A 26,500-nucleotide genomic window follows, 5' to 3' on the forward strand; every position below is an offset into this window, starting at 1 on the left:
GGTTTTGCTCAAAAAGGTAAAAAAAAAAAAAACAACCTTGCTTAAATGTCACTGTATTAGTCTGCTTGCACTGCCATAACCAAATACCTGGAGAACGCCCACAGGATAGCACTGAAATTTTGGAGACGATTCAAGAGGCAAGTGGGGGCAGGAGAGGAGCCATTTCTCATTCATAACTAGCCCACACATTTAACCTGTACACAACTACACAGCTGGTAAGTGGTGGAAATGGGATCCTAGAGGATTCTAGTTTGGTTCTAGAGTCCCTCGTTCCCTCACATGCAGGGAGGTGGGGGCAGTGGAATGATGAAAGAAAATGGGTTGGAGGGCCACTTGGAAAGAAAACTTCCGGAATTCTTGAGGATTAAATGTGGGAGGGGGACAGTTGATGAGAGAGAGCAAGGAGAAAGCATAACAACCTAGTTTCTGGGCAACTTTAATGCACTACTACCTCTCCCAGATAACATACTTTCATTCAGTTTTTAACTTATTTTTTTTAACGTTTATTTATTTATTCTTTGGAGGGGGAGGGGCAGAGAGAGAGGGAGAGAGAGAATCCCAAAATCGCGGGGCTCAATCTCACAAACTGTGCGATCGTGACCTGAGCCAAAATCAAGAGCTGGACACTCAACTGACTGAGCCATCCAGGTGCCCCTAGTTTTAAATTTAAAGGTAAGATTAATAGAAGGATTTCATACAAAGTGTTAAAACCCTGTTGGGGAAATATGTAAGGGCACTGTAATCTCTGTTGAACGTTCAGTGAAATAACCAGCAAAGACAGTCCCACTTAAAATCCACTGGCTGGACATCTGAGGAACTCTCCAGAGGACAGAACTTACAGAGAGTGCAAGAGGCTAGAGACCAATCCAAGGGCAACATCATCTGAAGCAGCAGACTGCACACCTACCCAGGTTGCTTCAGTGACTTCAAATGTATGGCAGGTTGCTGGGATTTTTTGGTGGGTGGGGTGTGGCTGAACACAGACTAAATCTGTATCAGGAGCAGTTAAACCTCAGATCCTCATCCCTACCCTTAAAAGCTAAGTGACTTTTTTCATTATTCTTTCTCCATCCCAGCAAAAGGCAGGAGTTTTACTCTCTGGAAAAATAGAGTTAGAGAGATCCTGCACTCAGGAACAACAGGTACAGCCGAGGGAAGGGGGAAGAGCTGTACCTTAAAGGTAGATTATGGGAGAATCTGTATTCTGAACGGTGGGATCTCAGTTTGTCCTCCTTAAAAAGCTCTCTGAATAGCCAGGATTAGACTTCTCGGGAGGAGCCTGGAGGAATTTTCTCAGAAACTGACCCACCCAAGACAAAAGATATACAAATGCTGACATTTGGGTTCTCCGGTAAAATCATCAGTATCCTTCAATCGCCCTATGGTGAGGTCCAACAGCTGCCACATAGAGCTAGAATTTTAATGTAATATTTAAAATGGAAATTACCCAAAGTGTTTTTAGTCACAGGGGAAAAATCTGGGTCAGAGTGGTAATAATGGCTTTAAAAAATTCCAATTTTTAACCAGGAAAACTGATTTTTCTATCCAGAAATAAATAGTGCAAGGTAATAGGCAGATTTTAAAGGTAACTTTGATTTCAGCGTGGATATAACTGGCATATTGGAATTGACCCTTCCCTCTGTGTGATTGGCATGGTGACTCTCAATTATATTTCACCCGAGGAACAGACAATTAGGCCTGTGGAAGCAAAGTCCCTGCTCGGATCAGGCATTGTTTAGTGATGGCCAGAGGAAGTAATAATATTCATAACAGGCAAGCTGATGTGGGTGGAGTAACTTGAATCCTAAGAACACACTGCTTTTTCCATTGTTGTTTTTGACCTTTATGTTCTCTCTGTGATATTTTTCTGCTATGTTTTTCCAGTCTCTCATTTTACAATGACTAGTTTGTGGATAAAGGGAAATAAACAACTGGCCAAAGGCAAAACTTTCCACGTTGCTGTAACTGGCCAGGCTGCTCTTGCTTCCAGAACCACGCTTTTCTATTTGCTCTCTTGATGCTATGGTTTCATAACCCCAACTGTTTTAGTGGAACCAAGCAACTTATATGCATTTATTCTACAAAGACATGTAGTATTCATTAATTAGACAGCTGGATCCCGATCCCGATTAATAATCCCAGTGATGATTACAAAGAAAAATCTCCCATTCAAATCAGGATCCTAATTCATGTACCTCATAGTTCTCCTCCATGCCTCTTTTTTTTTTTTTTTTTTAAATTTTTTTTTTCAACGTTTATTTATTTTTGGGACAGAGAGAGACAGAGCATGAACGGGGGAGGGGCAGAGAGAGAGGGAGACACAGAATCGGAAACAGGCTCCAGGCTCTGAGCCATCAGCCCAGAGCCTGACGCGGGGCTCGAACTCACGGACCGCGAGATCGTGACCTGGCTGAAGTCGGACGCTTAGCCGACTGCGCCACCCAGGCGCCCCTCCTCCATGCCTCTTGAAAAATAACAGAAACAGGGGAGCAGGGCTGGCTCAGTAGGTAGAACATACGACTCTTGGTCTCTGCGTTGTGAGTTTGAGCCCCATGTTGGGTATAAAGATTGCTTAAAAATAAAAATCTTAAAAAAAAAAAAAAAGAAAATGAACAGAAACAACAAGAAACGCCACTGCTCTCAGGTGTATCTCTGAGTTTATAGAACATCAATTTGTTTTACTGGTATCACTGGACAATAGGTCACAAGAACCATCCCCAAATTCCTGATTAGAAAACAAACGTAAAAAAAAATTAATGAGCAGCATTCAACCCAAGGGTAACAGGAAAGGAAAGTAAGAAGGATTTGTGGTTCTCTTCAATTCCGACCCTGCTTTGACCTGAGGCAGCACAATGCCTCACTCAGGATGGCTGGTACTCACAGAATGGAATGCTCAGTTTGAATCAAGTTCTGGGCTGAGCACCCATTTCCATGGACTGACTGTGTCCTTTTATCCCTTCAGTAACTCATCGGATGGGTAGAATTATTGCACCTCCATACTACAGATGAGGAAATTGAAGTTCAGAGAGATTAAGACCTTTTTTTCTAAAGTTATAGACCTAGAAAGCAGTTGAGAAGAGATTTCAACCAAGGCCAATACGTGGTCAGAAACATTCCTGAAGCTGATCAACACTTGATGCTAAGCCAGAAAGGTACCACAGGATATAGTAACATTATAATTTCACTATCACAATGTTTATCTTATTGGTAAGCAAACTATGGCCTTGTGGGCCACAGGCGCGCCAATGTGTTTGCCTATTATTTTTGGCGTCTTTCCCGAGACAACAGCAGGGTTGGGTAGTTGCAAAAGAGACTGTATGGCCCACAAAGACTAAAATATTTACCATCTACTCCTTTACAAAAGAATCTGCCAATCCTCAGTATATATTCTCTGCCTTGGGAGGTCTGCTGATCTCTGGCTTAGCAATTCAGAAAGCAAGAAACACAAATGTGTTTCCTACAGAGATGGAGAATAATCTAGGCCATAAATTCTTAATTGATGGTCCATAGATCACTTAAATACTTCATGAATGGGATTCAAAGAGACCCTTAACCACATTGCAAATAAAAGAAAAATGCAGCCTCTGCCTTTTCAGGTATTTCTAACATTTGGGGGGTAGAAGGGATTTTACCAAATTGTGTTACTACAGTATTTTTTACTCCAAACAATGTAAAATTGTGGGCTGTTACCAGGCTCAGCTGGAGCTATGCAGTTACCCTCTTTCCAGGTTAGGATATCAGAATAGTTTCTTGGCACAAAGAATTAAAGAAAATATACCTTGCAGCTATTATTATGAACCAATCCCTCCCCCCACTCTCCCACTCTCCCTCTCTCTCTTTTTTATACTGGGCTTATTTAAGTTAGAAAACATAAAGTAAAAAATGGGTGTAGCAAAGCTTACATATTCTTGTATATCAAACTTGGGTTCAAATCCTGGTTTCTCTTCACAGCTATTTCAGTTTGGACCAATTACTCTCTTTGAGCCTCTGATAAGACACAAGTTCAGGCTTCTTACGCTTTTGTGTGTACGATTCTTGCCAGTGGAACTACAAAGCCGTGAGGGGGGCCTGCATCTGTATCTCCTAAAAATACATCATATGGTGAGATCTTTTTTTGTAAGAGGAGGCCTCAGCTGGAAAGGCTGGGGCTTAACTGAAAGTTGGATTTTCTCCAACGCAAAGGTCTGTCCTAAGACACTCTGTAAGACTGTTCACAGCATTGCCAAGCAAAACCACCCCATGTAGTAAGAGAGGCCTTAATGAGACCATATGTCCAAGGGACGGTCAATGAGTTCACTGTTTAGAACAGAGGAGTAACCAGAAGCAGGGCCTCTGACACAGGGACATCGCCTTATCTAGAACTATTACAAATTTTTCTTACTCAATACAGCCAGTTCTTGATTTTGATCATTATGGCTAATTTGGGTTGTTTTCATCCTTACATACTTGGTTCAGGTCTACGAGACAAGAGTTCATGAAGGGCCTGCGCTGTTCTTAGCGCTTACGGACTGTCCTGCTCTACCTCTGTCTACCAGTGGCTACATTATGTTAACATGTGTTTAGGTGTCTGACCCTACACAGACCTCCAGCTCCTCTTCCTCTTTCCCTCTTCCCCCTGTCAACACCAATCTCTTTCATACCCTAGAACAGAGCCTACAGCCATAACTTGAAAACCTTACACAGTGTTTACCATACTGCCTTCTGCATCTTTTACATAATCATTTATTCTTACACTACACCTGAAAGATAAGCATTCTTGTTATTACTCTAAGTTTCAAACTAAAGAAAACTAAGGCATGGAGTCGTTAAGTAACTTTCCCAAGATCATACAGCTATTAAATGATGGTACTTGGAGAAGACCCAGAAAGTCTAACTCCAGCCCCCACACTCAACCAGTAACCCTATCTTCCTTCAAAGATTCTTGATAAATATTCACTCAACTGATTCCAGCATGACTCAGCACAGATGAATACATACAAATATCTGGTCTTTGAGGAGAAAGAATATTAACGTCTCAGATTCTTAAAACTTTTCTTGGGACATACATAAATTATAATAGGCCAACTTTTCAAAGAAGCTTTGATTTGCATGTTATACAAAATTCCATTTGATCACCAAAGGCCTCTTAAGGGCACAAAACCTCTTCAAGCACATATGTGGAATGGTTATGTTTTAGTAATCCACTGTCACTTACTACATGCTTCCATCTGGAAAAACAAAAACAAAAACAAAGCCTCTGGATGAAAAGTCAATGAGCTTTTTGTTTTTCTGTTTTCAAACTGCTGGCATCAGCCGTAGAGTGTTGGAACATGAACTTGTTATCCTTGAAATAAACTGCTGCCTGCCAAAATCCACCCCCAAAGTTGATCTGATTAAGCAGTAAACATAATTAGAAGACACGACCTCTGTTAGTACCTTTATTCAAGCAAGGGGTTTAGCACAGGGCAGAACCATTTTAAAGTTTCTTATAAAAGCACCAACTGTTGAAAGCAAAAGAAAAAAAAAATTGAAGCCAACAGAGACTAAGAGGAAGTTGTATCACTGGATGTCCATGCCCCTGTATTTGCAGATTGACCTCAGCATGGGTAGAAAGAGGGGACAAGTCCTTTGTGGTCTGTGGGGACCGCATTGAAGGTGAAGGATGTGACAGAGACTAAATGGAATCTGGATCCTCAAAGTGAAAAAACATTAATTAAAAAAATCCCCACAAAAAACTTTACATGCCAACAGGTCTCTACAGTATCCACTGTGAAAATGATTATGACATTGACAATGGTGGTGATATAATAATAATAATAAACCAATAAGACTTGTATGACAAACTAATATTTTTCTATTAAAAAAAAGTTAAAAAGTTAAATTGCCAAGTAGCAAAATCAAATATATTGTTTTGAAATAGTAAAAAAGTGCAGTGAACATTTATCTTATTTATCTGTTCGTTCATTCATTCATTCATTCATTCCTGGCAGCCCAGAGTCTTTGCCCTCCTCCAGTAGTTGGATTCCCTGTGGGGAGTTCTCCCTTGCCTCACTTTGTGAAGTCTCAGTGGTACCCCAAGGGGCCGGGCCTGCCCTAACTCCCTCAGTGGAAGTCAGAGGGGTTCCTTTGGCCAATCATTAATTTCGGTGCCTGGTAGAGACAAAGGGCAGGCACATGACCTAAAGCTCAAGCTCAGCCAGAGGACTTAATTTCCCTAGGACTTTGATGTGAAGATAAAAAACAACTTGGTATAAGTCTCCTCATTTGCTTCCGGGCAGGCGCTCAGGTGCTCTCAAGACACCATTCAGACGTTTTTCCCATCTGCCACATGCCGGCTTCTTCACCGGCCCCTCAATGCCGTGCACTTCCCTATACTCTCCCAATATGTTCCCTTTTATTTTCTCAAGTGATCCTAACTCTGTTTCAGTTGTTTGCTCCCAAAGTAGAAGTGTTGGGTATCAGCTGGCCAAGGAACCAAGTAAAAACCACAATGACCTAACTGGGCAACTGGGTCATAAGTGAGGACAGAAGCTGGAAGAGGGGACACAGATGGGGAGGATCCCTAGAAACTGGGAACATCAGCTGTGGCAGTGCCAGGGAGCCCAGGTGAAGGTCACTGGGGCAGTGGCATTAGGGAGACAGCCTAAGCTCCAGAAAACAGAGCGATGAGCAGGAGTCCCAGAGAATAGTTTATACTTCACAACAAATTCGGGGCTTTAAGTTGACATCGTTATCTTCAGAAACAGCTTCTACACTACATAAAAACCTATCACGAGATGAAAAAAGCCTCCCATTTCTTTGTTCACAATTAATATTCAGAATAAAGCAACTAGATCACAGATCACAACTTGATATGCTGGAATATTCTAAAGAAAATGTATTGCATTTCTTTTCCTGCTGTGTGTTCACCTTTCTCATTTTCTTGTCTGCATAATGAAGTTAGGCTTATCATTTCATTTTGTTTATAGCTGATTTTACAGCTCAGCTCATCATTAGCGACTGTCTCACAGACCCAAAAACCTTCCCGTGAGCCTTATTTTCATAAATTCACTTAGAATGAGCTCACATTAAACTTTATACAATACCATTTAAAAAACTAAAGCTAAAACCCAAAATAAAATTACATCTCCCACTTAAAACTTTACTAAAAAAAAAAAACCTGTGGGTTAATGATTATTGCCAGACCCACGTTACCTCATTTGTTTGGAAACAAATATCTAAGCAAAAAAATACATGGGAAGAGATTTGCTTTTATCCACCTAATCGTACCTGAATAGGGACTCTCTTGACAGCCAAATTTCATTCTGTTTCACCGTTTTCCAAGAGAAAAGCAACAGCAGCAACACAGTGGACACAGTCAGGGTGGTGGCCCCGCATCGATTCAGCCAAGTGCACAGCTTGCTCAGTCCGTGCACAAAAAGGATGCAGTAGCCCATGCTGGAAAACAGTGTGGGAGAAGCAGGATTACTCTGGGGGTGCAGTGGAGGCCCCCTGTGTATTCTGTCCCATATAACTAGCTTTCACATAAAGCTTGTCCTGGGATGGAGAAACAAACATAAACACCCCTCTCTCACACACATTTACATGTTGGTTCTCTGATGGGCTGTACCAGCACATTGCTAGTCCTTTGGCATTTGTGTGGAGAATAATAGGTTCATCGTTTAGGCTCAGACTGCCCGGGATTTCAGAGCTCAGACATCATGAGAAGTCCCTTATGTATGTTCTTGGGTCCTGAATAGACCCTCTGACTCTTGCTTCCTTACGTCACTGACATCATATAACCATATTGGTATCATGTGTCTACATTTACTGTGCTGCAGCCGGTCACATCATGGCTTTGTGACATGGCATTCCCCAAGACTTCCCTAGCAGGTCCTGGGAGGGATGCTGGTTACCAAGGAGCACTGGTGTCTGTCTCTATCTAGGGATGTGCTGCCTGCTGTGTACCCACTCTGGTCAAAGTCCTTATGCTGATGGAAAATCATCTGTCCACAAGCCAACTCCTGAGCCTTGCAGCTTGGAGCTCATCACAGACAGACTGTGTCAATACGATTTTCTTGCTGACTCTGGCTCAGCTTTCTAAACAGACATAAGAATTGCTCATTATCTGAGTGGCATGTCAGTATCACATTTCTAAAAGCCTCTGGCCTGGTGGATGGAATGTGGTGCTTCACATTATCTGTGTAGCCACAGAGATGCTTCCTGCTTGTTGACTGGCCTCAGAAAAACACAAACATTTAATTTGTACCCATTATTGCCACAGGCATTTTAGTTAAAACCCACTTCTTTCCAAAGATAATAAACTACAAATTATAACAATATTTTAAGGATGAAACAAGACTGTGTAAAGAAATCCTACGGGGCGCCTGGGTGGCTCAGTTGGTAAAGCGCCCGACTTCGGGTCAGGTCATGATCTCACGGTTCATGAGTTCAAGTCCCACGTCAGGCTCTGTGCTGACAGCTCAGAGCCTGGAGCCTGCTTTGGATTCTGTGTCTCCTTCTCTCTGCCCCTCACCTGTTCACACTCTGTCTGTCTCTCTCAAAAGTAAATAAACATTAAAAAATTAAAAAAAAGTAATCCTATATTAGACATTAATGCTATAAGAAGTCCAAGTTAATACAGCCCATTTACTTGTTCAATTATTTACTAGGCACTAAGGATGCAATTATGAATGAAACACATGTGCTGCCCTCAAACAACTCCAATCTACTGAGGTAGGTTGGGTTTGTAAAGGAAAACACTTAAGTCATCTCATTTCTAAACATACCTCCTTTAAAACATCTCTCCACTTTCCTTCTGTTCACTTTTCTGAATACCTGTGCTTTTGTCTCAAGGATTGAAAAACAAGAGAAGCATCTGAGGTTTCTGATGTGGAGATGCTGGGAATCAGTTCAAGTTAGAGCTCCAATTCCATACTTCAAATCCCATAAGTTGGTTGGTCCAGCTCCCTAAAGTTTTGGGGTTCACTGTTTAGCCAAAGAGAGTCACCATCCCACTTACCAGTGGGAGACTGTGGTTCGAGCTAAGGGGGCCCATACCTATTTACTGGATTGGACTGCCATAAACACTGTGCAGAAGCCCTGAACATTCCAGAACACAGAGTCACTGGTGCAAAAAACAAAACAAAACAAAACAAAAACTCAAAACCTCTTTCCACTTTCACAACAAGTCAGGTTTGGCCTTAGAGGTGTCAAGGTTTTCTAAATGTCTCTCATTCTGTACAACTTGCCATGCTGATGCCATTACAGGCCATCATGGTTGCTCAAGTTCATGTGGCTGCTTGCCATTTGTCCCTCTAGCCTCATCTGGATCCCAGCCCTAAGTGAGCAGGATGTAGGTCTGGCCACAGGAAAGCCTTCTGGGCTCCATTCTTCCACTCAACAGATATTTAATAAGCACCAACCGTGCCCTGACATTGTTACAGGCACCAAGAACACATCGGTGGACAAAACAGACAATAATGTTTGTGCTTGTGGAATCCACATGGGTGGGGAGAAACGGTCAATAAGCAAATAAAACACAGAGCATGCCACACAGCAGGGTGTGTTACATGGGGGAAAATCTACCAGGAAAGAGGAAGAGGGAGTCCAGGGTGGGGAGGAAGTTGAGATTTTAATGAGTGGTCAAGAACGGAGCCATTGAAAAAGGGACATGTAAACAAAGTCCTGAAACACATGAGCAGTGCCCCATGCAGACACCCACATCTCCAGTGCCAGCTGACTTCTCCCCCTGCCTTCATAAAACAGCCCCACTGAGAACTAATATTTACTGAGTACAATCTTATGTGCCAACCACGTTCCATAGATGGGTTCAGCCCATCCTCACATCCCCGTGGGTCACTCACTGTGTTTAACCATAAAGACACTGACGAGGAGAAAGGTGAACTGATTTCCTGAATTGGGTCACATGGCTCGTACATAGAGAGCAAAGATACAAACCCAGGAATTTCAGATTTCAGAACTCACACTCCATATGCTGTCCTGCTTGTCTGGGTTCTGACCTGACTAGCTGATTCTTGTGTTCCTCACAGCTTTTTTTTTTTTTAATGTTTATTTATTTTTCGAGAGAGAGAAAGACAGAGAGAGACAGAGAGAGACAGAGAGAGAGAGAGAGAGAGAGAGAGAGAGAGAGAGCATGAGCAGGGGAGGGGCAGAGAGAGAGGGAGGCACAGAATCCAAAGCAGGCGCCAGGCTCTGAGCTGTCAGCACAGAGCCCAATGCAGGGCTCGAACCCACAGACCGTGAGATCATGACCTGAGCTGAAGTCAGACAACTTACCAACTGAGCCACCTACGTGCCCCTTGTGTTTCTCATACCTTAGCACACAGCTCCACGTACTTCCCTCCTAACCACTCCATTCATAAAATTGTAATAGTTGTTTTCTGTCTCCTTGTAGGAAAAAGAGCTGCCCATCTGGCAGAGCACTAGGGAAGGAAAACACTGGGATCTCCACACTGGATCTCAGAGCCAGGGCCACAAGATGGCAGAAGACAAGAACAATGAAGACAACAATAACAAAAAGTAATTAGTTAGTTTATACATTTATATGTTTATACTGAGTCCTTTCTATCTGTCAGGCACTGTGCTAAGAGCTTTGTATGGGCCTGTCCACAGGATAAGGACGGTATTGGCTTTAAATATATCATCTGATTTATGGGGCATTTAGGTGGCTCAGTCTGTTAAGCATCCCAGCTTCAGCTCAGGTCATGATTTCTTGGTTTGTTAGTTTGAGCCCCACGTCGGGCTCTGTGCTGACAGCTCAGAGCCTGGAGCCTGCTCTGGATTCAGTGTCTCCCTCTCTCTGTCTGCCCCTCCCCCAGTCGCGTTCTGTCTCTTTCTCTCAAAAATAAACATTAAAAAAACATTTTAAATATATTATCTGATTTAAAAATATAATCCTCAGTATTTTACATTTCATAGATGAGCAAACTAAAGGTAATAAGTGTTAAATAACTTGCCTGTAGCACCCACAGCTAATAACAGAGTCAGGTCGGAAGACCCATGACTCTAACACGACGCTGTACTCCAGAAGTTGGCAAACTTTTTGTGTAAGGGGCAAAAGAGTAAATACTTCAGGCTTTTCTGTCCTTCCCACTCTATCTTTGTAGCAGGAAAATAGCCATCGACACTATGTAAACGAACGGGCATGGCTGTGTTCCAATAAAATTTATTTATAAAACAGGCGGTGTGCCAGACTCCACTCAGGAGCCACAGCGTGTTGACCCCTGCTATAACCAAAGGAAGGAGAACGCCATTCCTTTCCACTCAGCACAGGCATCAGTATCAAGTAACACGGTAATTTTTTTTGGAAAGTCCTTGTATTGACATATGGTTTAAAGAAATGGTAAGCCATATAAAATAATCTCTACTTAGGTTTGCAAATTTCTTAGAGAGTATCACATTCTTAAAAACTTGAACACAATATCACAAAGATTAAGATGCTTCTCTATTATGACATTTCATCCTTCAACATCTGCTTTAATACAGATCTCAGCAGCAGGGGGTGGGGGGAATTTCTCTCTCCATTGCTAGGGGCAGGGCAAGTCCTCATTTTGGAAGCAGAAAAATCAAGCAAATGAGAAGCTACATGCTTTTGTGGCCTCCAAGGAAATGAAACCAGACTCCAGATTGCTTTGGCTAATCTGGGTAAGGGGAAATCTGGGCTCTGAACAGAGACCTCTCCACAGAGCATGAAGGAATCAGTGCAAACCACTGACATGTGACAAAATCGTAACCCGAAAAACCAAGAGCCAAACTCTGGCTGCTGATTGGTTTAGCTCATTACTAAGATGCATTTTTTTTTTTTTAATGCTTATTTATTTTTGAGAGAGACAGAGCGTGAGCAGGGGAGGGGCAGAGAGAAAGGGAGACACAGAATCTGAAGCAGGCTCCAGGCTCTGAGCTGTCAGCACAGAGCCCAATGCAGGGCTTGAACTCATGAACTGTGAGATCATGACCTGAGCCAGTGTCGGACTGCTTAACCGAATGAACCAGCCAGATGCCCCTCCTGACCTGAGCCAAAGTTGGAGGCTTAACCAACTGGGCCACCCAGGCGCCCCGCTAAGATGCATCTGGAGAAGCACTGCTGCTTTTGTGAATGGAATAATTATCTGATCTCTCATTCACAGGCTGAAGGTATCTCCATTTTAGTGCATATTATAACTAGAGACACGGGCATCTCTCCTTATACTTTTATGGTGCACATCCAAAGGGAACTGAATAGGAAATGCAGGTCAACAATGTTGGTCCTTTCATATTAGAAAAATGTTTAAACCTGTTATTTGAGAACTTTGTGAGAAGTTCATCATTGTGTGGATAGTACAGACGTACTTTCATGAACCTGGCCCTGAAGCTCTCAAGCGATAAAAGAAAAACACTTCTCCTTCCTGTTCACATCAACCTGAAGAGACGACAATTTTCTATCTCTGGGGCAAGCATTTTATGATGCTTACTATAGCTTCACTTTTTGTTTAGTTTTATGGAGCAAAGAGAATCTTTTCACTGTTAAGCAGAACTGAAATTCTACCTTTTAACAAACTCAAGCCACTGAAAGTTATCTATAAATAACATTAGCGATATAAGACAGACACAATCTCACCATTTTATTACTTAAAAAACATTCCCAACTTTAGATAGTTGAAATGAAACATATCCCTGGTTAACTTCATTCTGGTCTGTTGAGTCCCCACCTGGCAAATTATGGCAGTAAGATCTTACTCTGGTCTCATGGATGGTTAAACAATAAAGCCCTGGAATGCTGAGCCCAGAACAGGTGTTTGATGCTGCAGCCGGGAAGCAGCAGGGAGCCAATGGTGCTGCCTCAGATCAGATTTAACCCAGGGGAGGCTGCCAGCTTCTGGTGAGCCAAGTCTCCCCCCCTGTTCTTTTTTTATCTCAAATATTTGATGGGTGGGAAAATTTCTCACAAGGTTGAATATATTTGGATGGGAGTTTATTCATATTCCAAGAAAATGACTCCAAAAGCATTTCTTGTACATTTCCCTCTTGTGCAGCTACTTGTCCTATGTGCTGGGCTCCTGGGGTAGGTATGAAGAGCTTCTTTCTATTGACTTCTCCACGAAACAGGTTTCTTCTGTTCTTTCCTCAGCGTATCTACGGAACACCTGGGATAATAATGCCATTGCTTTCACCTTCCAAGAACCTGATTCTCTTTTATCTTTTTGAAGATGAGATGCTCCTCTGAACCTAAGTCACCTACTAGCTCCAAATTTGTAAGACTTCCTGGGTTAAATAAGGCAGGGGTCTGGCGTCAGAAAAAGCCCTGTTTGCATTTCAGTTCTGACACTGTTGTTTGATCTCAAATTAGTTAAGTTCTCTGGTTATTAACAGTCTTATTTGTAAAAGAAACTAATTTCACACTGTGCACAATGCTTGGTAGACAATAAACAGCAAATGATAACATGAACACGATGTTATAATAATAATATTGCTAGGCAATTGTTTTCTGCTAAATAGAGTATGAGGCAGGAAAGTTGTACAGTCTGCACATAATCAGGTAGAAACCAATGTCTCTCTCTGCCAGGCTCCTGTCAATGTAGTAACTTCCTGGGGCCCATAAAACACTAAAGGCTGCTGTGGAACAAAAGTGTTTTAGCGAACTTTAAGTCTGGGAGTTCACAGCTAGGAAAAGGAATTCATTGGAGAATGAAGAGTCTGGAACTGGGTCCGAGGAGCTGGGTTCTTCTCTGACACTTGTGAGTTCTGTGGCTCCGGGAGATTGACTCAACCTTGTGAAGCCTTAGTTGTTTATTGTACAAGAGGTTAATACTGCCTGCCTTAGACACCTTAAAATACAGCTACTTTAAAGGGTTGTCGGTTGGAGTAAATGAAAGCAGGTATGTGGACATAGTCCATGAACTGAATACAATGTGTCAGTGTTTTCAAGTGTTTATGTGTTCATGTGTGTATTTAGTATGCCATATGCTATCACATCAGTAAAATGTGCTGTGCATATCATGAAAATATGTGATGAGATCTGGAAATACAACTTGAGAAATCCAGTTTATCAACGTCCAGATAGACCCAAATATGTAATTTACAGGACAATATAAGTCTTTTAAAAGCATTCACAGACAGGGCCTGGAAGGCTTAGTCAGTTGATCATCTGACTTGATTTCAGCTCAGGTCATGAGCCCAGGGTTGTGCCAAGTGTGGAGCTTGCTTAAGATTCTCTCTCTCTCTCTCTCTCTCTCTCTCTCTCTCTCTGTCTCTCTCTCCCTCTGCCCCTCTTCCCCACTCCCACACTCTCTCTCAAACAAAATAAAAAATAAAAATAAAATATTCAAGGAAACTCCCTTAAAATTACAAACTTCTTGTACAGTATCATTTGCTTCAGAAAGGTTTGATTGACACATCATTTTATAGAACAATACACTGCAGAAAGTAAGATACACTTGTAGTGTGTTAAATATATGTAGCTATGTATTTCCACTCATGTGCATTCATAGTTCTGGAATTCAAAAAGCACTTAAGCAAATCCTCCCTTATACTCACTTCAAATCTTTCTCTACTCTATCTTTGTGAATTAAAGAAGAAAGAAGAAAGGGAAGAAAACACAAACGATAATCTCTCTAATGATTTAATGCACAATAAAGAAGCTTTTCTCTTCAACTTTCATATGAAATAAAGTATTAACTGTTTGAAAGTTCAGGTTGGTTATTTAAGGATAGAGTAACATTTTATTCATTTTGCATCTTGAGCATCAGGTATGACAGGAGCTGTTTCACAGATGTGGTTGAACAATGAGGTTAAAAGTATCAGAAATTAACATGGAAACAAACATAAACTTAAAAATGAATCAACCCAAGTCAGGGGTGAAGATTTTTAAAAATTAAATTTTTAAGCATTTTAATGTTTATTTTTGAGATAGAAAAAAAGAGAGAGAGAGAGAGAGAGAACAAGCAGGGGAGGGCCAGAGAGAGAGAGGGAGACACAGAATCTGAAGCAGGTTCCAGGCTCTGCACAGAGCCCTATGTGGGGCTCAAATTCACGAACCGTGAGATCATGACCTGAGCCAAAGTCAGATGCTTGACTGACTGAGCCACCCAGGCACCCCGATAAGACGCACTTTTATCACCAGGAAAACTATCCATCTACAGAGTATGGATGTTTCCCCTTGGGAGCCTTCCCTCCAGGCCTGGCTTACTTTCCTCCCAGCCTGGTGCAAACAGTCACAACCAGATTTTCTATCTGGGCATGAGATGCCCTTCAGCCACAGCCAAAGACCTCCCCCAAGTAACTCTAAAGCTACTCCTAAAAAGTTAGAAAAACCGCCTTCTCTCTACCCTCCCACAGCATGCCCATCTCTACGACCTGAATTCTATCATTTCTTCTTCCGTAACCCACCGTATTCAGCATCTTCACTTTTGAAGTGAAGGCATAATGGACAATCCATTAGTTGTTGCTGCCCCCTCCTCTATTCCGTGTGTTAACACAGAGCTGACCACACACGTGTATGATTTGTCATGTGTCCAGTGTTCTTTAACTCTCCACAATCCTCTTTTATGAAGCATCTGTTGTGCTGGGTACCATAAGAAAACACAGACATACAAAATGGTGGTCCCAAACCTCACGAGAGAAGAATACTCCAGGTTTCCAAAAAGAGTAGGGAGGATATTTTAAGATTACTAAAATGTGTAGAAGTCACTGGTGTAGTGGTAATCATTTGGCCATGTATAAATGTATCAAATCATGTTGTACACCTTAAACTTACACAGTATTGTATGTCAATTGTATTTCAATAAAGATGAAAGAAAAAAAAAAGAAGTCACTGGTTTGAGATGCATTTCACTGTGCAGAATCTGAGAGAAAAGAAAAGAAATGAATTCACTTATAAGGACAAGATGGCCACACTTCAGTCAGTCCTGTGTTTCAGAACACTAACCTGTGAGGGTAGGGTTGCAGACCCAGGGGAAGAAGAAAAGAAGGAAGGAGAGACCCTTACCTATGTTGCTTTACTCTCCTTCAACTTTGCTTCCTCCAAACTCCTCGTTTGCACAGGGTAGACGGAAATAATGACTTGCAATTACCTAGCGTAGCTTATGGTATTTTTCACATATATTATTCCATCTAGGCTCATCTGAATCCAAATTATACTCTCCAAATTTTACTTTCAAATTGTGGTTTCCAGACATTTGCTGTCCATCACTTAGGACTTAATGGACATAAACATTCATCTTTTATAACTAATAGGATTCTGTAATATGAAGGTCATGATTATAGTTCAGCAAGTAACTGCTCAAGATTACCCTCCTTTCCTGCCCCAGGCCACCCTGAAGATTGGCCAAGTGATCTGCGGCCCACAATCACCCAATATGCCCTCAGCTCACTTCATTTTCACTGTGGCTCTCTCTGTTCTGTTCTGTCTGTGATCTACAATCTCCAGTTTTAGTTGTTTTTTTTTTAATGTTTTAATGTTTATTTATTTTTGAGAGAGATAGGGCACGAGCGGGGTGGGGCCGAGAGAGAGCGAGACACAGACTGAGCCACCCAGGCGCCCCACACCATGTTTTAGAAGAAAGCTGAGTCTGTCCTCCTATGCTGCTCCCCCTCCCCCCATGTCTCCCGTCTTCAATGGGAGACACCTCCACTGTCATGCAGTCGGAGGCTTCTTGCTGGTGTGATAGCCTACTCTGGGTTTCAAAAGTTGATTAAGGTTATCCTTCGGCATATGATGGAGTAAGGGTGGGAATATCTTCATGTCAGGTTGCTTGTCTCTTTCCTCTTACTGTGCCAGAATACACTGTTCCGTCCAGCCCTCTGACACCTGAATTCAGAAGAGGTGTGAGACCTAGAAGCCAGGCCTTGTGTAGTGAGGCTGCTCTCGAAGGCAGTGCCCAGGTAGGAAGGGTCCTTGCACCAGGCTTGTGCAGGGCTGTGTGAAGAGCACGACCAGGAAGGAAAGAAGGAGGGGTTTACTGAGGGACTCAAGTGAATGTGTTCTAAAACTAGAGGCTGTAGGGGCGCCTGGGTGGCTCAGTTGGTTAAGCATCTGACTGTGGCTCAGGTTGTGATCTCACAGTTTGTGAGTTTGAGCCCCACATCAGGCTCTGTGCTGACAGCTCAGAGCCTAGAGCCTGCTTCGGACTCTGTGTCTCCCTCTCTCTCTGTCCCTCCCCCACTTTCTCTCTCTCAAAAATAGACACTAAACATTTTTTTAAAACTATGGTGCGGGACACAGAAGACACTGGATTTAAAAGGACTTGAATACCTCTCCAAAGTAAAAAGACCTATTTACTTCTTTACTCAAATCTTGGAGCTTCCCACTGTTTCTTCTCCAGTGGTATCACTGACCTTCACTCTTTCTCTTCAGATCATTTGCTGACATCACTTTATTGCCCCTCATTTAATAGTGTACTGCATTTCCGCTTTTCCTTTCTCTGCTCTCCTTATGAGAGAACTTTATCTTAAGACGACATGATATAAATACACACACACACACACACAAAATGGATTCAGAGGTAAAACTAAGTAATGATTGAGAGAGTTTGGGTAATTTAGCCAACACATATGCACACCTATACACAGGTGTTCTCAGAGAGCAGGTGCTCTTGACCTTGTAACTGAAAACTCCTTCTCAACCTAATGTTTAGGTTTTTGGCAGAGTGGCTCTTTGCCAAGCCCAGGGTGCTTTTCCCATCTCTCCAATGGATAATACAATGGGAATTTCAAACAAAAATCAAGCTAAAAAGCGAGTATCTGGCTTTGCCTGGTTCCTGGGTTTTCTACTATTTTTGTGACTTGGCCCCATCAAAATCTAGTCACTTGTTTCCTCTTAAGTGACTCAGTCTTGTCACATTCCTATCAGCCATGGCCTCAAAGGGGCTCAACTTGCTCTACAAGGTATCAGTTACCTTGGGAGCAATCTTACTGGTGCTTCAAGCCCCTGTTAAGATTCTACTAGGCTTCAACCCAATTGAGCCGCTTTCCATGACATCATGTGGATGGGCAAACTTTTGACCCATTCTCATGGACTGCAACCTCTCTTAATAAGCTGCCTGTACAACTGCTCCTTGGAAAAGGAGGTCTGGCATTGCTCTTATTGCCATGGCCCCATTTCCTCCTGACATAAGTTCCTTCTTGATGCTTTCCCCACGAACTTCTAAGCATCAGCTATTCCTGCTGCTTATGAGGACACCCCATTATCTCAGAGTAGGGGCTCCACACCCATGCTTCCTGACCACTTCCTGGTACCCACCTCCTGGCCCTGCAAAGTGCCTGTCCCCATGGCAAATGTACTGCCTTCTTTTCTCCTCCCCCCCAGGAGACCCATTGCCCTTTTGCTACTAGGCCCAGCCTGTTGAAAAAGAGCAGACAGAAGTGATCACATTCCAATGCTTGACAACAATCTTTGCTTAAAATCTTAAGCAGTTGGGGCACCTGGGTGGCTCAGTCAGTTAAGCATCCGACTTCGGCTCAGGTCATGATCGGTCCATGAGTTTGAGCCCCACGTCGGGCTCTGTGCTGACAGCTCAGAGCCTGGAGACTGTTTCAGATTTTGTGCCTCCCTCTCTCTGACCCTCCCCCGTTCATGCTCTGTCTCCCTCTGTCTCAAAAATAAATAAACGTTAAAAAAAATTTTTAAATCTTAAGCAGAAAACAAAAATTCATACTCTCCACAAGATTATTCTCAATCACAAAACATTTGAACTTGGGAGTTGAAAGAGACCTTCAAGATCACGTAGCCTAGTAGTTACTGGAGTTTTAGGTTTCCCAAACCTGTAAAATTTCTAAGAAAGGGGAGTTGGGTGCAACCCCTGCTGCTCTTACCATCTTGTCATAGGAGAATATTTTAATGCCAAAAATACAAGAAAGATATAATTCTATAATTTAAAAACTGCATGGATTTAACTTTATGAAACATTTATTACATTGACTTTCTCTCTCTCCTCACCCCCTAATTTGGCCACAGACCAGAGAAAACTCTGTCACAGAGATCTAAGCAACACTTGGGGACCACTGAGCAAGACCAACCCTCTGGTTTTACTGGTAGGAAAATGGGCTACCCAGGGCTGCCAGGTAGTAGGGGACAGATGGGGCTGTGTTGATTCCCAGTTCAGTCTTCTTCCTACTGGATTTGCCAAAATAAGCTTGGGTTGATATCAAATGACGGCTCTGCTGATTTTAATATTTGGCGAAACTTTGATTTAGTCTCAAATAATCATCATTCTCCTCCAGGAAGTTTGAAGAAGCCTATGCACATATGGCTTATCAGAAGGGGTTCCCAATATCAGATAACGGAAATAGTACGACTTCCCGGGTATGGTTCCTCACTTTGCATTCTGAGAAAGGAATACTGCAGTATTGCTTTAATAGCTACCTGTGTAAAATTTAAAATTCTATTTCAAATTGACAGGTATGATTTGAAGGTATTTCTCAAAATCCAAAATGAATGGGAGTCATTATTTTTCCAATTGTCTGTGTCTGATGTGTCCAGAAGCTTAGGGATTATACAACAGAAATGGCATCTTTCTAAGAGTAGGGTAATTTTTTATTTTCCTTTCTTTCTTTCTTTCTTTCTTTCTTTCTTTCTTTCTTTCTTTCTTTCTTTCTTCTTTAAATTTTTTCAATTTTTTTATTTATTTTTTGAGACAGAGAGAGACAGAGCAGGAGCAGGGGAGGGGCAGAGAGAGGGGGAGACACAGAATCCGAAGTGGGCTCCAGGCTCTGAGCTGTCCGCACAGAGCCCGACATGGGGCTCGAACTCACGGAGTGTGAGATCATGACCTAAGCTGAGGTCGGACGCTCAACCGACTGAGCCACCCAGGCGCCCCTATTTTTCTTTCTTTTTTCCAACACATGTTATCTAACTTCTCTTTCTGTGGTCTCAATTCTCATTTTTTTTAATAATGTATTTTATTTTATATTATTTTATTTCATTTCATTTTATAAAATAGAGAGAGAGAGGGAGAGGGAGAGAAAAATTTAAGCAGGCTCCATGCCCAGTGCAGAACCAACACAGGTCTTGATCTCACAACCATGAGATCATAAACTGAGCCAAAATTAAGTCAGATTCTTAACCAACTGAGCCACCCAGGTGCCCCTCAATTATTCTTGATCAATGCTATCCACAATATTGTTTCTACCTTCACTTATTCCCACCATTTCTTCTCTCCACTCATTCATGTTTTCTTAAAGTAGCTTAGAAATTTGCTCTTTGGTGCTAGTGAATAAATCACCCTTAATCTGGCATGTAAATGGATATCTGATCACTTCCTCTGACTTCATTTGAGAGCTCTCAACAACTATTTCTGCTTCATTGATTCAAAGAAATTTTAGTCCTTTGAAGCATTCTAATGTGGTTTTTATAAAATACGAAAAAGTAGCCATAAAATTATTTCCCTCTCTGGAGATAAGAATAAGAGATCAAAAGTTCTGTTAGAAAAATGATTTAAGCAACAAACTCTCCTGCCTGTTCAAAAAGGAAATCCACAAAATAGGCACATATCACCAGAAGAAAAGATTATTCCAATTTCTTTTGGTGGTGAAACTCTGACCCTAAAGCCATGCAATGACAGATGGATAGCCTATTTCTGTCCCTTTTATCCATAGATTTCAAAGTGCAAGTGAGAGGAAGGTGATATTTTGGGTCTTTTCTAAGTTAGGTTGGAGGGAGGACAGAAGCCTGAAGATTTGAGTTGCTTGTTCATTGTTAGCCATAATGGCAGAGATAAAAGACCACTTGGTCTGACTCATTCTGGGCTGTCTTATAAAATAGCCTAATCAGCTCCTGGGATGGATGGGACTCACCCAGGCTTCAGTGAGGGTGTACATGACTTCTGTGGTTTCATGGATAGGATCTAAGGCCAGGATTTAGCTCCAAATAGCTTGAAATAAACACTTAATGAGTAGGAAGTTCAACTTCCTCAGAAGAATTACCAATTCAGCTTTTTACTTTATTGTCCTATTGCTTGCTAAAGTTTTTGGGACAACACAGATTTCTGCATAAAGATGACTGTGTGTATTATCAAACTGCCACTGAGGACACTGTGCATATGCTTTCTTCAAAGACCCTGGAGACTTAATGCTGTGGAAATTGGCTGTTTCTTGTCAAGGACAATAATGCAAGGAAAGTCATGCAGAGAAGATTCCTGTGTGTATAAAAGGCTTGGGAAATGTTCTTCACCATTGCCAAAGCCAATGTGTAAGCATAATACATGCAACAGGCAACATCCAGTGTTCTGGCACTTTCCCAGGGATGCCTGAAGCATGTGCAAAATTTTCTGTGGCCCCAAGGCAACTTTCAGCAGCTCTAATGACTACATCACAGCCAGTTTATAATACTGACAGTTTTGTATGAAAATGGGGGACTTTCTCTGGAAAAGATTTTACCCAGCAGAGACCAGCGGCCCCATCTCAGTGGAGAATAGTAAATAGTCGGGCAAAGACCTGCTGAAACCCTTGGAAAATGATGACTTAATGTCAATACTGCAATGCATAGACGCAGGCACTTGGGGAGAAAAGACAAAGACAGTCATCTTTTAAATGAAGACCAGCTTATCGACACTGATTTTGGAGGACCCAGCACCAGGTATGCAAAATGCAGCAAAATCCAGGTTGTTTCTGAGAGGCGGGCAGTTGTTCTTGGAAATACTGAGGTCTTCTTCATATTCAGAACTTTCATTTTAATCCAAATGAGCTTAGTCCTAACTGGAAAAGGGCAGGGATACTACTTTATTTTAAAGAAAAGAAGTAAAGTCAGAGTAAGGTCTATTGAAGATATGGCAACCCAAGAAAAACCAGAGCAGGCATGATTCTGCAGGCGTTAGGGAGATATGCCTACCTTGGTGAGAGGAAGCCCTTATTTAAGTAGGACACCCCACAAACGGTTGATAACAATACTATGGGCTTCCATAATGTTTATAAGAAAGATCTCTTCCAGAAAAATGACATTTTAACTTTTCGTTTAAAATTCCTGCCCTCGGGGCACCTGGGTGGCTCAGTCGGTTAAGTGTCCGACTCTTGGTTTCAGCTCAGGTCATGATCTCCTGGTTTGTGAGATCAAGCCTGCATCCAGCTCTGCGCTGATGGTGCAGAGCCTGCTCGGGATTCTCTATCTCTCTCTGCTCCTCCCCTGCTAGTGTGGTCTCTCTCTCTCCCTCTCTCTCTCTCTCAAAATAAATAAACATTTAAAAAAATAAAATAAGAAAATAAATAAAACTCTTGTACTTTATTCCCTCAGAAATTGTTCTCTCATCTCTAGATTAGACAAGTTTACTGCACATGCAATTCTTTGTCACCCAGACTCACAGATTCCTGAGGATTTATAACACAGGACTCTTAAAAGCACAAGTCCTGGGGCGCCTGGGTGGCGTAGTCGGTTAAGCGTCAGACTTCAGCCAGGTCACGATCTCACGGTCCGTGAGTTCTAGCCCCGCATCGGGCTCTGGGCTGATGGCTCAGAGCCTGGAGCCTGTTTCCGATTCTGTGTCTCCCTCTCTCTCTGCCCCTCCCCCGTTCATGCTCTGTCTCTCTCTGTCCCAAAAATAAAAATAAACGTTGAAAAAAAAAATTAAAAAAAAAAAGTCCTAATTACCAAATGGAGTTGAGCTGAAAGTACATTACTGTGTTCAGAATTTCTCCTTCTTTTCACTTAGAAAGAATACTGAGATGTTACTCGCAGAGAAGCAATATAGTTCAGAGGTGAGAGGATCCCTGACTTCAGTGGGGAGCTATGAACCACTACACAAACAGTGTGAATTCACTGACAAAGTAGAAGATGTTTAGCACAGTGACTGACACAAAATAGACGTTCAATAGAAGTTTTGATACAATTCATGTTAATTACTGCTTATCCGAAGTTAAACCCTTTGAGGGCAGAAACTGAAATTCAGTTATTTTTGTAGCCTCAGATTCCAGTACAGCCTGCAAATGTGTTCCGTGAATGCCTGTTAAGTGAAGAATGAACACAGATTCCACTTGGAATCCTCAGGACTACAGAGAAAAGCTGACTGAAGCCTCAGGACTACTGAGAAAAGCTGGTCTAAGCAAAAACATATAGAACAGATACCGATGTCCCCTTTGCCCTTCACATCCCCTATTACTGGCAAGCCTTTATAGCCTGTTACCTTAAAGCAACATAGAATACAAAGAATTTGTTGTATTTTTGTCCTAACGAACAGTATTTATCAAGAAATCATTTCCTTCCCAAATTGTACTAAAGACACATAAAGAAAATTAAGGACTGCCCTCTCTCCTTGACCAAGTCAAAACAAGAAGTTGCAAAGACTTTGAGAAACTGTTAGGCACTTGGTTTGGGAGTAATCAAACGTTTTGAAATTAATTTCTAATTATACATATTTTTAAACTTCTAACTCAATGTCAATTAATGAAACTAAATTTTATTGATATTTAAATTATTTTTAAAATAAAATGTAAAGTTAATTAAAATTCCTAATTCAATACCAATAAATAAAATAATGATTTCCTTATAAAATTTTGGTTTAGGATACTGCCTTTTACAAAAGTTCATTCTTATATAACATTCACGATACTACTTAATTTTAGGAAGTTTATTAAAATCCCTATTTTAAAAATGAGACAGGGTGCCTGGGTGGCTCAGTCAGCTGAGCGTGGGACTCTAGATTTTGGCTCAGGCTGTGATCTCAAGGCCCTGTATATGGTTCCATATACAGAAGCCTGCCTGGGATGCTCTCTCCTACTCTGCCCCTCTCCTGGGCTCGCTCTCTCTCTCTCTCTCTCTCTCTCTCTCTCTCTCAAAAACAAAGATATAAAAATAAAAATGAGAAAGCCTGGGTTCAAAAAAGCGTCATATCTTGCTCAACGTTACACAATGGATAAATGGCAGAACCATTTAGGGGACATTTCCAGATATCTGAAAAGAGATGTGGCCTTGAAACACTGACATTTGAATAAGACAAGAGAACAGACAAGCTGCAGCACAGTTCAAACATTCAGAGATAAGTGGCATTATGTAATCACACATGGCTGAATACCCTTTATAATTTTTAACCATTTTTTTCTCAAGGACAAGTTTTCTTGAGATTGTTCCTATTTTTAAAATAAAAGAACAAAGAGAGACAGAGAGAAAGAAGGAAAAAGATAGAAGTTAATTACAATCATGCTACTTAACATAGTTAATAACTTTATGCAAATCAAATATTTCTAGAAAATTACTACAATTACATTTAATGAAACATAGATATTGTGGTAAGTGCTGCTAAAATCCTGAATATACTCAATACTTCATATTACCCAGCCAGCTTCCAACTGGAGGTAAGACATGGTAAACTAGGGTGTACACGTGCGAACTTGATCTCCCCCAAACTTCTCTGTGGCTGTTGTTAAAGCTGAGCTAATAAACACCTCCGCTCCACAAGGACCTAATTGTTACATGTGCAAAGGACCGTCCCTCTGGAACTATCCGTGTTGGAGACAGAGGGCAGGTCTCGCAAAGAGGAAATCACGAGCAATAATTACCTAGGCATGTAAAGGACTCTCTCGGCCACCACAAAACCCACCCTGAAGAAGAGATTGCTGGCTGGAATGAACGGGAAAACCAGGAACAACAAGCCCACTAAAACTTCCTTGTGCTCCAGTCTCTGAAACACACAACAGTGAAGGACAAATTAATTTTTAAAAAATTTCACTCCAGTCTGCATTTAACCATCTCTTTCATTCTCAAGTTCTCATTGAAGGCATGAATACATTAGACAATGTAAACCTTTTGATCAGTGTGCTGAATTCGTCAGAGAAAGCCCTCAGGCTAAAACCTCTGGCACTCACACATTTGCCACCCAGAAACATCGGATAATTGCACAACACGATCAGTGACCATCACTCCTTGTTCTGTGCCTGCCCTACAGCAACCCTACTTCTTGGTTGTGGTCCCTTTCAGAATCTCTGTCCCCCCAGGCAACTGGTTTCCAGAGAGTAAAGCAGCTTGATGGAATCCAGCTCACTAGGACATTACTGTCCTCTCAGAAATAGAATGCATTAAAAAAACAACAACAACAAACAAACACAAAACACAAAACCTAAACACAGAGCTCACCAGGAGCTTAACATAAATGAAATTAAATGCAAATATGGTAAAATTCAGGGAACCAATGAGAGATCATTAGAGCTGAGGAATTTTTAACTCAATTCAGCCAGTATTTATTCCATGAAATTTTTTGGTATCAAAAATCATTACAGTAATTCATTATATTGACAAAGCACCTTTCTCTAATATTATATATATTTATTGTGTATATTAACTTGTAAAGACTTTCCTGTCACTTCTAGTTAACAAAAAAAAAATATGTGTTACTAATAATTTGTTGTAATGGACACTGTAAAAATTAGTTTGCATTCCATGAATAAATGGTATGGACACATTTGAAGGAGGTCTATTTAAAACAAAATTTAATATATGGATGAAATTATATTTTCTTTTTTAAAAAGCTTAAGAAAACCAAATAGAACTCTGCATACTATAGTCACAAACATTTCACAGTCTATTATTTTAATAACTGTAAAATACTAAATAAAAGAATTTTAAAAATATAAATAAAACCGCCTAGCAGAAACTACCAATGCTTTAAGTGTACAAAGATTTTTAACATCTTGAGAGATCTGTCACCTGGATTTTATTAAGAACTTTGTTTTGCTGACTATAACGTATAGAGTAGTAAAATTTTAGAGAGCAATTCCATACGAATAAATGTGATCTGGACAATCTCTCTTAAATAATTAACAGTTCTATAAGTTACAATCTCATTTTTTAACCTAGTGGAACCATCTTCTTTAGAATTAAAAGATGAAAGGAAAAAAAAGGCTCTCGTAACAAGCCTTCAACTGAAATGGATGCAACAGGATGTTATATTTTCTCGGAACATCTAAAATTGAGGGAAAAAATAGGTGAGGAAAGTAGCAAGTTCATTATATTTAAAAGCTGCAACCTATTTTTTTAGTTTAGATTACACGTTGAGTTTACAAAGTACATTTCGTCTCAAGAACTTAAAGTTTACATAATTTAAAAAAGAACCAACATAAGAATCCTGTGACATCAAAAGCACGTATTTCTTGCTAAAATTGAAAATGAATCCCAGAGAATGAGTGTCTTGTCCAGTGCCCTTCATGAACTCCCCGCAAATTACTGAGTACAGAACTGGTGTTCTATTTTTATAGATGCACTTTTATTTTTTAGCTATAGTTGAATACTTCTTTCAAACCTGTCAAAAGCTGAAATATTTTTTTACAAAAGAATTCACATATTGTCCCACAGAAATTTCCAGAGAATTTCGTATGCTCTATTTATTAATCCTATAGAATTATGAAGAAAAGAGTATAAACAGAACTCCAACCAGGCCATCATCCATGTCCCTGGATAGTGTTACATGCAATGAGCCACCCCCCTGGCCCTCTTCAAGGTTATCAGAGAACAGTCCCCATTGGGGACTTGAGGGAGGCATCACTTCCACATCCCCAGTATCACACCTTCTTGCCTGAGCAAAGGCTGCCCTCCTCACTGTGGTGGGCGTGCTTGTGTCCCTTACTC

General features: G+C 41.2%; 1 protein-coding gene across 2 annotated transcripts in view; it reads right to left on the minus strand.

Annotated features, from left to right (window-relative positions):
* Positions 1-26,500, minus strand: part of TMTC1 (transmembrane O-mannosyltransferase targeting cadherins 1) — a 270,701-nt gene that overhangs the window by 68,638 nt on the left and 175,563 nt on the right. For both annotated transcript variants that reach the window (XM_047066852.1, XM_047066851.1), the window contains 2 exons: positions 24,439-24,560; positions 7,249-7,416 (listed from right to left, as the gene is read on the minus strand). In XM_047066852.1, the coding sequence (XP_046922808.1) occupies positions 7,249-7,416; positions 24,439-24,560 (290 nt within the window). The remainder of the gene's footprint in view (positions 1-7,248; positions 7,417-24,438; positions 24,561-26,500) is intronic.

The sequence above is a fragment of the Lynx rufus genome, unplaced genomic scaffold (assembly GCF_022079265.1).
Source record: "Lynx rufus isolate CCGP_SWC_20201006 ecotype Redwood Valley unplaced genomic scaffold, mLynRuf1.p SCAF_7, whole genome shotgun sequence".
NCBI classification, from domain to species: domain Eukaryota; kingdom Metazoa; phylum Chordata; class Mammalia; order Carnivora; family Felidae; genus Lynx; species Lynx rufus.